The 14071-nt window shown below is 35.2% G+C and overlaps 1 protein-coding gene across 2 annotated transcripts in view; it reads right to left on the minus strand.

Moving 5' to 3' along the window:
• Positions 1–807: 807 nt before the first annotated feature.
• AHR (aryl hydrocarbon receptor) overlaps positions 808–14071 on the minus strand; it is a 63771-nt gene continuing 50507 nt past the window's right edge. For both annotated transcript variants that reach the window (XM_083823219.1, XM_083823220.1), the window contains 6 exons: positions 12774–12904; positions 11653–11855; positions 11150–11259; positions 9588–9729; positions 7546–8815; positions 808–3927 (listed from right to left, as the gene is read on the minus strand). In XM_083823219.1, coding sequence (XP_083679345.1) covers positions 3772–3927; positions 7546–8815; positions 9588–9729; positions 11150–11259; positions 11653–11855; positions 12774–12904 — 2012 coding nt within the window. In that variant the 3' untranslated portion in view covers positions 808–3771. The remainder of the gene's footprint in view (positions 3928–7545; positions 8816–9587; positions 9730–11149; positions 11260–11652; positions 11856–12773; positions 12905–14071) is intronic.

A 14071-nucleotide genomic window follows, 5' to 3' on the forward strand; every position in this document is an offset into this window, starting at 1 on the left:
TATGAACCACTAAGAACTTTCACCTCAAATTAAAAATAGAAGTGGAATTCCGTAAATCAAAAAAAATGGCTTAGTACAGAAGAAAACTCCCTCTTGCAAAGAAAACTGAACAATGCATTTCTGGGAACAGGTTGACATGTGGCTTGAAGATACCCCTTTAACAAACACAACAGACTACAAAAAGGATGGCCTGTGTTGCTCATATTATTACCTGATTACTTCCAGATGTTACTTAATAGATTTGCAGCCTTGTTGAATTACTCTTGTATTTTAGCTTGTATTTTGTGCTGTTCAAGGAGAGCAAGCAAGAGGACTTACATGCAGAGTTTATAGCCTAGTACTCATTCTGAATAAGGCAGCATGTGTACATATACATTATAAGATAATAGCATATTTGAAGCCAATTAACTTCTAGTCCATCATGTCACTAAACCGAAGAACTATTTCAAGTTTGCTAAACTGCATGGGGAATTATGAAGCATCTGATTCATTATGAATTATGAAGCATCTGCTTTAGTACTGTAACTGATTTTAAAAGACTATTATCACACAAAGTCAATATACCCTACAGTAAACAGTAACATCAATAATTAGAAAAAAAATTGTTTTTGTAACTTAAAATCAGTATTAACTAAATAGCAATGAACAGCAAATAGGTCACCAATAGCGAGCCACAGATCTCAAAGCAGAAAATGCTTACCTTATTTTTAGCAGCATCTATGCAGAGATCTATTCCTGCCTCAGTACAGCTGAATTACAAATTTACTGTTCACAAGGCAACAAATACAGAAGCCTTTCAACTGCTAGTTGTGGCTCACTGTTTACAATGTTTATTAACAAACTCATTTTCATGCGATTATCAAAGGAAAATACTAATTCCATGGGCAAATACACACTTGTTCACCACTCTAAACTATACACATTGTATTTGCATCTTATATTCAGAGAAGTGCAAAGTCCACAGTGACATAAATAACAATAGTTTTGTAAACTATCATATGACCAGTTCTCAAAAAATATTAGTAACTGTATAATAACGTATCTTTTTGTATACTGCTGAAATCAAACGTTTTGCAGTAAAAGAACATGCATTTCAGCTACATTCAAGTGATTATTTTATTACCATATATTATGTCTTACAAACTTTATTGAAGATCAGCAACAGCGCTACAAAACCATACCTTAACGCAAAAGATGTTCTGCATGGTATGTGCAGGCATAGCAAATGAAAGATAAGAACTGGAAAGTAAAACAAGCTAAGAAAACTTGTACAAAAATGGATAGTAATACTGTCTAACATGGGGTTAATATCTTACTTATAACAGACCTGAAGGGCTAATGGAGATCCAATTTAGAAACATCTGTGCACTGTAGGTACAATTTGGTGCAGATCAAGAGTGCACTAATGCAGTCAATGTTGTACACATAAGATAATGCAAAAAAAATAAGCTGATATGCATATAAACAACTACTTTGTTTACAGTAAATAAGGCAGCACAATTGTAGTACTGCATCCTTGGCACTTAGTGATAGGACATGTATTTGGTTTAACTAAATTCATAAACAGAATGGTTTGTAAGATGTAAAACATACATTATCCCTTTGAACCTTCTGGTTTTACAGCATTATTTTTCTTTCCTAATTTTCAAGTTCAAATTCAAACATACACTAACTACATATGGAAGACGTTTCAGATATTGGCTTAAAACAAGACCTTACATAAAAAAATGACAGGATGACCAATTAATTCAAAAGACATTAACTGAAGCTTAGTGATGTCTTGTGTTGAAAACAAAATCTGAAACGTTTATAAAATAATAATAAAAAAGCAACCTCATATTACAACCCACAATCTCTTTATGAGCTTTTCCTGAATAGTAATTGCTTCCTTAATGTCCCTTTCAAATAATTTCACTTAGAAAAACTGAAGTCAGTCATCTGAATTGTTGTAACTGAATTAAGTTTGGCCTAGCATATTATATCACAGAATCGAAGACATGTTCTTCCTCAAAGCAAACATGTTACATCTAAGAATGAAGAATTCCAATTTGAAGTGATTGTCCTTGTATTAAACAATATTAACAACTATTTGGAGGGAGCCGATTTACTTTTGCCTGCTTTAAACTGGCTACATTGCCATTTTATATTATATATAACAAATATAATAAAATTGTTCTTAACATGTAATGATGTAACACTTTAAAATTAACTGGTTTAAAATATGTTACAAAGACATTTTATTATATATGAACTATACAACACGCAAGAGTACAGAAATATTTTGAACATATACACATTTCTGTATTTTCATGTAGACTATTATTTTGCACCAAACATTGGTGTCTACAGTTCTAACAATCCTCTCAGATAAAAAGAAAAACAAAAACCAGAATGATGTTTTGCCTGTGTTTTTTTTTTTCTCCTGAAAATAAAGCTTATTACAAGCAGAATTTCTCTAATGACTTTTTGTTTCTTTTTCCAATTTTGTATTTTGCACAAAGCTTTTAAAATGGATTCACGTACATTAAAAGAATAACCTCTCGGTCCTTTGCAGTGCAATTTGCTAGGGATAAAGTTTAAATCAAAACTGACCCCTTCCCACTACGAACATTGAAAACTGCAGTCAAAGTGTCAATACCACTTGCTATTGAGACTCCTTTCCCCCTTATTTAAAATGCAAACCTTTTCAATATCCATTTTAGTGAAAGTATTTGCATAGAGCAGCCTTGTATTATTTCTAAAGAACATTATGAGTGTTTTAACACAAGATAAGGCACATGTTTTTCAGCATTAATAATCTAAAACTAATCCTGAGGAACTGCTCCTCCCCCTCAGCAAAATCTGCTTTTTAATATACCCTGTATTACCTGAAGAAAGCAGAAAAGCAGTATAGAATAAACCAAAACTCTTTAGCTGAACTAAGTTCAGAACATTTAATAGCTCCAGATAATAGTGTAACAAATCCACAGATAAAGAATTAAGACATACTCTAAACAAATTATCTTTAGGGAAGAAAAAAAAAGATACAGCCAGTAGCACTGTAGATGTTAGATAAAAGTTCACATAATAAAGATGACATTTATAGTGAGTTTTGCTAAAATAAGCTCCTGTCAGAAACAAGGTAGCTAACCTGTGAGGCACTTAAGGTTGACGAGAAAAGGAGGAATGCAAGGGATCTGTTTCATAGAAAACCTGAAGTTGCATATCATATCCTTGTATTAAGCCTTCTATTAAAGTGCTAGAAATGGAGACTTAAAACAAAAGGTTTTAAATATAAAATAAGTGATTAAAGAGCATAGTATGCATTAAATTAAGTGCTTTTGATTTTCATGAATTCAGAGCGTTTTAATATATATATATTTTTAAATAAAGTTTGGAAATAATCCAAGTGTGAAATCATCTTCCTTGTGCCATTGATGCTATTTGTAAAGTGCCCAATTAATTTTCTAAACAACAAAACCATTTGCCTTATCTTATGTTGTATAGCATGACATAGTCTGTAATACATATGTAATCCATACTGGAACGACACAGTCAATCTGATGGAAAACAGCACATGCATACTTTTAGTCAAGAGTTTTAATTCCACCTGTCACCCTAAGACGTAAGGGCCTTGGATTACATAGCCACCAGCATATAGTGCAACCAACCTCAAATTTTCAAAATGTAATTTAGCTGTTGAAGTCCTATGTTCAAAGATAGATTTATCGAGCTTTTCCTCAGAGCAGCCTGATGCCCAGACAAAGTCACAGATGGAGCTCTAGATCTGAATTACATAAATCCACTAGATGCCAAATCTGAGAAGGATCTGGGTTCTGTTGGATGATGAAGAGGCTGAAGATGTGTGGCAGTTTGTGCATTACTGATCACATCTAACTGAGATGGATATGCTTCATTTACATTTCCTCCATTGAAACCGTTTTGAAACTGGTGGGAAAAAAAGACAATATAAATGGTTAATATGGGAAACTAATTCAGTTGTGTGTGTTTTGTTGTGGTTTTTTTTTTTTTTAAATCTGCCTAAATGCACAGCTTTGATAAGATAATCTTTAAATATAATGAGTATCTTCAATTTATTTATTTATTTATATATATTTTTTTTTTGGGGGGGGTGGCTGATGAATGACGAAAACTTAATTTGTATTAAAGTAGGGTCTGAATCACCAGTGAAACCAGCCTTGCTGAAGTCAGTGAGAGTCCCACTTCAGGCCAAGGGAAAGAAACCCCACCATTATCTAAAGCATAATACAGTTTCCATTTGTCGAAAGTACAGTCTGAGTACTCTTAAGTTCCACATCCAGCTGTCACATTTTAGAAGCAACCTATTTACATATTTTCATGTCTGCAATGGGATCCAGACTTTACAGCTCTTCCAGGAATGTACATTCAGTCCTATTTGTAAGTGTACTGCATTCAATCCATGAGCTGAGCTATCCTAGGGTGGGCTTTTTTAACAAATGGTCTTCATATTGACAACACCAAATAAGAGCAATGAATGGCTTTCATCAGTCTTGACATAAATTGTTCATAGGATTATTTTAACCATCTGATGTAATGCTTACTGTCATGCTCTGGAAAACTAATTTTATCTACAAAATACTCCATTCAGTCATGCAAAGAAAATAAAAACAAAATATTTTAAACATTTCCATCATCTCTTTGGGAGTAGCTTATATTGGAAGTATTCATTCATTCAAGGTTTGTCCTTAAAACATATATTATATATTCACTCATTCATCTATCAAGATATGCTGATTTTGTGGAAACATTTTTTTTTCCTGCTAGGCAAACACTGAAATTTGACAAACCATGCAGTTGTTGTTCTAAAATTCCTAATCACTACGCTACAATCATGTGAATTTGGCTTTAAATCAAAGATGCCATACTAACAACAATGGATACACGAACAAACCAGGATAAATTCTGGAAGAAGATTATTTCATTATTTTTTATAAGATGAGTGAAACGTTTTTAGTGATGGAGACTACCGTGGTTACTATCCTACCACGAATGCATGAGTTCAAAGAAAGAGTTAATTTTGGTAAAACAGATTAATTACAAGTTAGGCAGAAGGTCAAGGCAGATGATCACAACAGACCCTTCTGGCTTTCTAATCCTGCTGTCTTTTCGTGTAGAAACTGAAGGGAGGTAGGAGGCTGCAGAAAGGACAGAAATCCCTGCTGGCGTAGCAGACGTCTGTCGTCTCTCCAGCCCCTGGCTGATGTCAGCACGCCAAATCCAGCCACGCAGAACGCCCTGCTTTGGTTTGGCTGTGCGACTGCAGCTCCAACAGTAACACCCAGTATCAGCTTACTCGCAGCGTTACTGAAGTTACCAGCAGCCAATAAAGTCAAACCTTAATAACTTTATTACCGTAATAGTGACACCTTCTCTCTACTTACAATAAATAAACACGTTTTATTTGCCATCATGGCTTTGGCACAGATATTTTAAAAGACTACAACTTAAGTGCAGTAGCTATACTTCTGAATTACTAATTTCTACGAGTTCACGTATTTTAAAGTTCTCTTAACTCCTCTGTATCTCTGCAATACAAGTATACATCATAAACACTGGGTTATCTTCCCTCCAGCAATGACATTTCTAGGCAAAATGAAAAAGTTTCTTTATATTAAAACAGTTCTCAACATAACATCTTTACTTACATAGATAGAGCCTTACTTTGCCCTCAGTCCCTAAATATGTTAATTGGCAGGTGTGAATAGAGATCAAAAGTGAGTACAGTCTGATACAAGAGGCCTTTGGTTGGTTGGTTGTGTTTTGTTCTTGTTTCAATGTGAACAGTATGCAGTAGTATAGGCTGCAAAAAGACACTGCTACTTGGATTAGGAGCAGCAGTCTCTTCCTCCCAGCCACCAACACTTGTTGGCAAAGTAAGTTGTGGACCCGCTAGGACTCGGAGATGGCTTTCAGCTATCTCTGATCACTCTTTTACAAAAAGGGAAGGGGCAATAAGCCTTCCTTATCAAGCAGTGTGTTGCTCTTTTAAGCTAATTTGGATAAATGTTCAGCACTTCTCTTCAGATGTAAACAGGAGCTGACAAGGAGCTAAATGATGTTACAACAGCAGTTCTGCATTACGCTTCTGCTTATGCAATGCCATCCAGATCCATTCAGCATGGGTATACCATAGCAAAAGGGCCTGAATTTGCCTCTGAACAACTTAAGTAAGGTTACATTTTCACACAGTAGCCTTTGTTCATGTTTTTATGACAACCAAGCTAAAAGCAATGTTACTATGGTAGCTCAGCATTCTCGTAAATACAGAGCAAAAGAAATTCATTTATTGCATTTAGAGATGCTGTCTTAGTCATTAGTCAAACTTTTTTACAGATATAGAAGATAAAGTAATCAAGAAAAGAACAAAAAGGGGGCATAACAAAAATGATTAAGGCAGCATAACAAAATAATCAACCGAATAAATATATTTTAAACCAACCATTAGAAAGTAGGAAATGGAATTGCTTAGGTGCTGGCTGTTCAAAACCAATGGGCCACACCAGTATGGCTTTTGGGAAAAGGACATTTCTATCCTATTACAGGAATGAACTTTGATGATTTTGGAAATGCTTTGCATCCCTGTTATCAAGCACTATGCAGGATTACTAACACTGACCACAGCCATGCAATGAACAGCCAAGTGCTGTGCAAGCCTGTGCCTGCAGTTTGCCAAAGTAACATCATGCTATTTCAGCCCTTGGACACTTGCTGAACTGTTTTAGCTCAATTTCTGTAATTCTGCAATTATATTTTTCTACTAGCAAAACAGTTTAAAAAGATGTTTTGTACTTGTACTAAGCATACCAAAAAACTGGGTATGTTCTACTCACATTCCTCACCTCCGGCTTGTGTAGGTTAAAATGCCAATTAATACTTTAATTCTGTAAATGCTTATGCACATGCACAAGCATTTACAGCTGGATCAGTACTTTAGAACACAAACTCACTGAACTCCAAAAAGAATTGTGGCTCCGTGTTTGAGCATCATTAGCAGAAATAAATGGTACAATTTAAAAGACTTCAACAAAGGTTATTCAAATCAGGAACTGCCTTAATAACTGATTTATTTTTTATTTTTAAGTTAATTTTACCTATGAAGAACTGTGCTTAAAATTGTAATCTGTGCTAGAGAAAGGCTCCCTTTTTCTACTGATATCATCCTTTTCCCCTAAAAATGTATATAAGCCAATTCCAAGCTTATGACCTAATCTGTTGTGTTTTTTGTTTTGTTTTGTTTTTTTGCTCCCACTGGGAAAATTACTGGTAGGTACAATTGCCTAGTTCACTCACTCCTGCTTTAATACTGCTGAAGAGAACTACCAGGATGTGGATATATGTACACAAAAACTTGACCAAACGCAACCCTGTTCAGTCTAATGAACAAATAAAGCAAAGACATTCACTCACTGCTAACACACCAGTTTCAAACTCAGTGATTCGAGTATGGCAAACACTGCATCCCAGTAGCCATCCAAACCCAATAAAAATGTGATTCAAGCAATATAACAATGCTGTTTACCATACCTTGTTCAACAATGTTTGTTGACTTGCCATCATAGGATCATATTGCATTTGATCCATGCAGCTGGGCTGTGCTTCTTGTGTGCACTGGTACATAGAAACAGCACCTGCATAGCACGTTTGAGGAGTTAGCATAACCGACTCAGAGTTTATCCCACAATCATGATTTTCAGGGACCTGCTGCAAACAACTGAGAAAATCCTCCAAGTTGGAAGAAGCAGGGTACGTTGATCTCTCAAAACCTGCTACAGGGAAATCCATTTGGGAAAAATCAGAAAGCTGCGGCATCATTGCTGTGGGTTGCTTGTAAGGAACAAACTCTTGCCTACATGCATAAGGTGAAGTGTTTACTTCTGATTTGTAAGAAAACTCAGGAGCTGTGGCATGCATGCCAGAGAATACATATTGCTGGGGCTGCTGCTGTGAGCAGCTAAGAGGCATGCTGGTGCCACAGTTCCAATTTGTTAGCATCCCGTTGACTTGCATATGTTTCATCTTCTGACAGAGCTGCTGCTGCTGCTGTTGCTGCTGCTGCTCCATGAGCTGCTTCTGATGCTCATGAATTTGATGCTGATCTAATTCTTGCTGTACCAAGCAATTGGCATTCTGGACCACGGGCTGCTGCTGATTACAGCCTGAATATAAGAAGTCAGACTTATTTAAGGAATCCTGAACATAAGTCAGGATTTCATCAGTTATGTCTATGTCCCCAATATCATCCATACCAGATAATTCAGTTTTAAAAAATTCCTCATCCTGCTGAATGTACTTTAGATCTTCAAAGTCAATACCAAGATTTTTCATGATGCTGTACAAATCACTGTTTTTGTTATCTTGAAAGAGTGCCGCACTGTCTTCAGGAAGCGGCACACTACTGTCCTGGGAACACTCAGTTAGTTCCTGTTTGAGGATGCTGTGATTTCCAGCAGGCAGGAAACTATCCGTCCAGTCACTGCTTACAACACTGCCCAGATCATCCCTGCTGTCTGTGAAGAAGTTCCTTTCGAAGGAAAGTTTATGTGATGCTGGAGGGCAGAGATACACAGACTCGTCTTGCCTTAACATGGCACCTAGAATGGAGTTTGGATCCACAGAATCACCGTGTAGCGTAGTTTTACCTCCTTTTGCCGTTGTGGCTTTATTCCTCGGTTGAGAGGCATCCATAAGGCTCGACATCGGGAAAGTTACCTCATATAAAACAGCCTCACCCGTGGCAAACATGAAGGGCAGTTTCATGTTACGCTTCCGTAGATGTTCTGCCCCTTCTTCGTCTCTGAAAATAAATCAATATATAGCACAATACTGCAGTACTCAACACAGTTACAGTAATCTTTTTGTCTCCTGGAATTAATAAATAAATATTGAAGGCATTTTTCAAATTCCTAGCTATTTCAGCTCAACTTGGCTGACTTAAACCGAGAGGCAGATTATGAAATAAAGAGCTTATGACTGTAATATGAACTTTACATACTACATCTGTAATTAAATCTAGATAGCATACACCATTTGCTGTGCATTAGGGGCTGAAATGAACATAAATGGGCTTTGTTCCATATGTTATGCTTTTCTTGACATGGCAAGTAATCATTTTACAAACTCTTCGGGAAAATTCATTTAACCTGTAAAATAATGCTAAATTCCATATTATATGGAACTCAGTTAAGCATCATAAATTACAAAATATATAAATTCTTTATGTTTTTGTTGTTTCCTCTATACAACTGCAGCTGGATTTCTTAATTTTTGCTAATCGGGATACTGAATTAAAAATGCATTGGATGGAATAATTTGGTGCTTGTACTCTACTCTTTATATGAAATAAAATGTCTAAAATTTCACACATAAACAAGGACTACACTAAATAAGTACCGAAATGTCAAAATGCTTTCCAATGTTTGTTAGCGAATTGAAAGAGGTTTTCTTCTTGGAGTTCAGGAGTTAAAGGGGGTTTATTTAAAAACAAAGAATTCCTTTCTGAAGGGAAACAAGAGTGATCAAAAATGCTCAATTTCTGGAGAATAGTGCTTTATACAATGATGACTCACGTAAGAGGTCTTTGCGTAGCAATGATGTAATCTGGTCTTCCATTTTTGTACACAAGTCGCGCATTTGCCTGTACCCAGGCCCACCGATTTTCTTTGGTTAGAAGCCTGAAGACAGTCATTCCACTTTCACCTGTCTTCATCACTAGAGTTGAAGAGCAAACATACCATTTACTGTCAAGTGAACAAAAATAGGAAAACCTGGCTTGTCATGAGAATAATCCCATCTGTAGAGCAATTTACAATTTCATGTCCTCGTTTACCTATTTCTGTACAGCACTGATGTATTCCTAGTGCAACGGGATGATTGATCACTTTTCAAGGTATCTTTTACCGGTAAAATAAAAGCCAAAATTACAAGTAATTGTAAGATATCCACTACAGACAAGCAACATCCTATATAGAGCCTCATCTACTATTTCTGCAATAATAGAGACTATTAAATGTGTAGATGACAAAAGCCTAAATCTCTTTTACAGCTGAAAAGTGACTACTGTTTTATAAATTAGAAAACTTTGAGTTAGCCCTGTATTAGGGCTATGCTAGCCTCTCTTATATGTTAGCTCTGAATCCAATTCTTTCACATTTTGACTGGTTAATACTTCAAAATCCATTTTTCACTCCTGTTTTCACTTTACTAGCAATGCTTCATAAACATACTATTGTTTTCGTTATACATTGCTGAAACTACTGCCTTTGTAGACAGAAAAATCAAATAAAAATAGAAAAGTTCACAAATCCTAACCAAAAATATTCTTTGGTAAAAGACTATTCTTTATGTATTTATTTTTAAACTTAGCATCAGATATTGAGAAAAAACATTTCTAAGACAAAGTTTCCAAACTAAGTTTCCAACCAATCTTTGTTTTAAGGAATAAAAAATTTCCAAACAAACAAAACAAGTGAAAGGCAACAGTGACTGAGCTATCCCTGAAATACAAAATCTGCTTAATAGAGGTTAAGAATTAACCTCCTGAGGGGATTTAATTAATTGTATACATGGGGACTAAAGAAATAAAACAGTTTTCCAAGAGAAGACAGTAGAAGAGAAGCACCAAAATCTCTTGAAGATGTTTCTGTAATTTTGAAAGAGAATTATGTTACACCTAATAAAAAAGGAAAGAAAGAAGTCTACCAAATAGTTACTTATCAGTCACCTACTTCTCTCCTCATACTGTTATTTATATCAAATCAAGCTACCAGGGCTCAATAACAGAATATTTTTCTCTTTAAAATCTTACATTTCTAATGAAAGTTATCTTTGAAATAGTCCCTTTGCCCAAATGAAGTTGTTGAAATAGCAGAAGTCAGGCTGAGCACAGAAGGAAGTGAGAGAGCAAGATGTGACAGAAACTGGAATACACAACCAAAAAGGCTCTAGATAGGAATATTAAATATTTCCTTATCCAGTATAAATTCTTATAGGAAGGGAAAGATCACATAAGATGAATAGTATTCTTTTTGTTAATAACCGCAGAAGTTTAAGAGTCTTGCATAATATTTTTCAGTGTAAATATAATCTAAGCATTGATTTTTAACAGCCTTTCTTAGGGAATGGAGCTTACTTCGGACATGATTTTCAGCACAATAAAGCATATCAGCTGCATGAACAAACTGGTACCCCGTTCCTCTCATACACAGCTCTGCTTCAGTGTATCCCAGGACAATCTTTCCTCTGGAAGGTTAAAAAAAAAAAAAATTTGCAACATTGCAGATGAACCATCTCACAGAAGGAATGCCAAGCAAGTTAATTACGGCTAGAACATTTCATATGTAAATGCTAACTACATTATTTTGCAATATCAGTCATTTGTTGAAACATGAGATTTCTAATAAAAAAACACAGTTAACAAATCATAAAACTTATACTAGTCCCCCAAGTTGGCTTCAGTTACTAGAAACCATTTCCCTGAACGTACTAGCAGGGCTGAAGAGAAAAACAATAACGGATCCTAAACAATCATCAGTATTGACTGAAACAGTACCTCGCTTTAGATTTTAAATCCATGTTTGAAATGTTCCTCATCAGCATATGGATAGAGTGCTATGCAGAATAATTTATACTTACTTTGCATCACAGCCCGTAGGTGTGAAATCCAGCTTGTGTTTTGTTCTGAAGATGAAGTTTTTGGTTCGTATCTCAAGGATAGATGGTGGCTGCAGGGGAGTAGCTACTGCAAACAAAGCTAGCTGAGGAGACAAAGTAGTGCCATCCTTCCCTTTCTTGTTTTGTCCATGGAGAAACTTTAACCGTCCTTGAAAATTCATTGCCTTAAGATGATGAAAAAACTAAGTGTTAGTAACTGTTACATGTTGGAGGTATTTAAGAGTCAGATATTTTTGTTATGAAGTAAAATATACCCTTTGTTTTAAAACTGATTAGATTCAAGCTTTGTATCACGCCATACACAAAAGTTAGCTAACAAGTACTGAGTTATAACCTGTTATAACTTGTTATAACCCTGAACATATAACCTAGAGATCTAATAAGTAGTAAACTCTCTAAAAAAGAACTAATGAGAAAGCTGCTTTGTGAAATAAATATATGTAAAAGCAAATGCCAATTGGATCTTATAATATTCTAATGAACATATCATTATACATATATGCAATTAACATAACTTCTCATGAATTTCTCTCAGTCATTAGCATAAAGCGTGTAATTGTGTACAATTTGCAAAATCTTATGTAAACAATCCTGTTTGTAAGAAGTCACTTAGAGGACCATAAACACATATTATTTCTTTTAAAACCCACAATACTGCAAACAAAAAGTGTATATATATATATAAAAAAAAAAAAAAAAAAGGCAAGCACAGACTTTCCCAAGTAAGGGAAAACTATAGTTCTGTTAATTACTGTAACTTACTTCAAGAAACCCAACAGAAAATAATCTTTTTAGTGTTTTTTAATCCACAAATCATACAGTACTCCACAAGGGCTTATTCATATTTCACAGAGTAAACTGAGCCATGAGAAATGAGAGAACTTGCCCCTAGTTCTAACAACACGTCAAATGGGAATCCAAGAATACAGTCCCCACTTGTCATTTAGTATCGCTAACTGAAATATGCTGGTTCAAGCACTCAGATATCAATAGAAAGTTAAATAAAGTACGTTGCTGTACATATTGTAAGCATAATGTAGATTACAGCATGTGTGGAAGTTTTTACGTAACTCCATACTCACCAGGAACCCAGATGAATTATCCAGGAGGCATCGTAACCTGCAGATGAAATTCCTTTCCATAAAGGAAGAATTCTCTGGAGGAAGTTGGTCTGGGTTATAATAGGTTGCTGGCTGTGAAAAGCCATTATCTCCTACAGGAAAGGATTATTTATAAGGATTATTTTTAGAAGAACACCTAGTGAAGGCTATCTATAACAAATCATCTTCCGCCTCATAAACAAAGCCTTAGGTCGTGACCTGAGCAAGAACAATGTAAACTGGAAACGTTCTCAGAACTTCTACCAGTTACAATGCTAGGTTAAGCATCAGTTCTTCTAATGAGATTATGTTTTACAGGTTACAGTATTTTAAAACTGCATGAAACTTTTTAAAAAATAATAATAATTATTTTAGTCAATAATCTAGATTCCGAATCAGTTGCAGAAAGCAGAACGACCAGAGAGTACAGTCCCAATGCTGCAATGGCAGGATCTTCAAAAGTGAAAAGTAGGCATTTTCAGCCATAATAACTAAGAATTGAGTATTCAAAAGGTCAGTAAGATGGTATCAAAGATGGTATATGAAACCGTTGTTGTCCAGACACCTAGGTGAAAGCCATCAGTAGCAATAAATAAAGAGAAGCATCTTTAGAGAATCTCTACAATAAATCAATCTGAGAAACTTTTTCAGTAGATGCCAAAAAATAACCAAAAAAAGCTAATATTTTACTACTAAACAGTGAAAATATTTCTTCTGAGCTGTCGATCATGAAAATGATGTAGGCTCTCTAGAGCCTCCACAACCTGGAGTACTTATGTTTAAGAAAAAAAAAAAAAAAAAGACCCAAACTCACGACTAACAACTAGGATAGCAACCTGACAGTCTTCTACCACTTTAGAATAAGCATGTGCTGCTAAGTGGGATTTCGGAAATAGACTTAAGCGTTTAGAATATAAAGTAAAAACAGGAGGTAGATCAATAAACTGCTGATAGAACACATATGTTCTGCATGGGATCACATATACAGAGATACTAAAGCATGTCTACTTAAAGCAAATTTAGCAAAGTAATCTTGTTTACAACACATATTAAAAAACACAAAATGCTCTTTCCTAATTCATACACACAGAAATTAAGAAAAAGCAACAGTGTAAAAACATTGTTTTAGTGTGTTAAAACTCCGTAAATTTTAAAATACTCTATATACTGTAAGAGAATTACCATGTATGTACAAAAGACCACCACAGAAATAATCCAAATTGACCTTCTTGAGTTGGAGGTAGCATGCCACTTGCTTACCAGCCACATTATGTTCTCTG

Source organism: Anser anser (genome assembly GCF_964211835.1).
Source record: "Anser anser genome assembly, chromosome: 2".
Lineage (NCBI taxonomy): Eukaryota > Metazoa > Chordata > Aves > Anseriformes > Anatidae > Anser > Anser anser.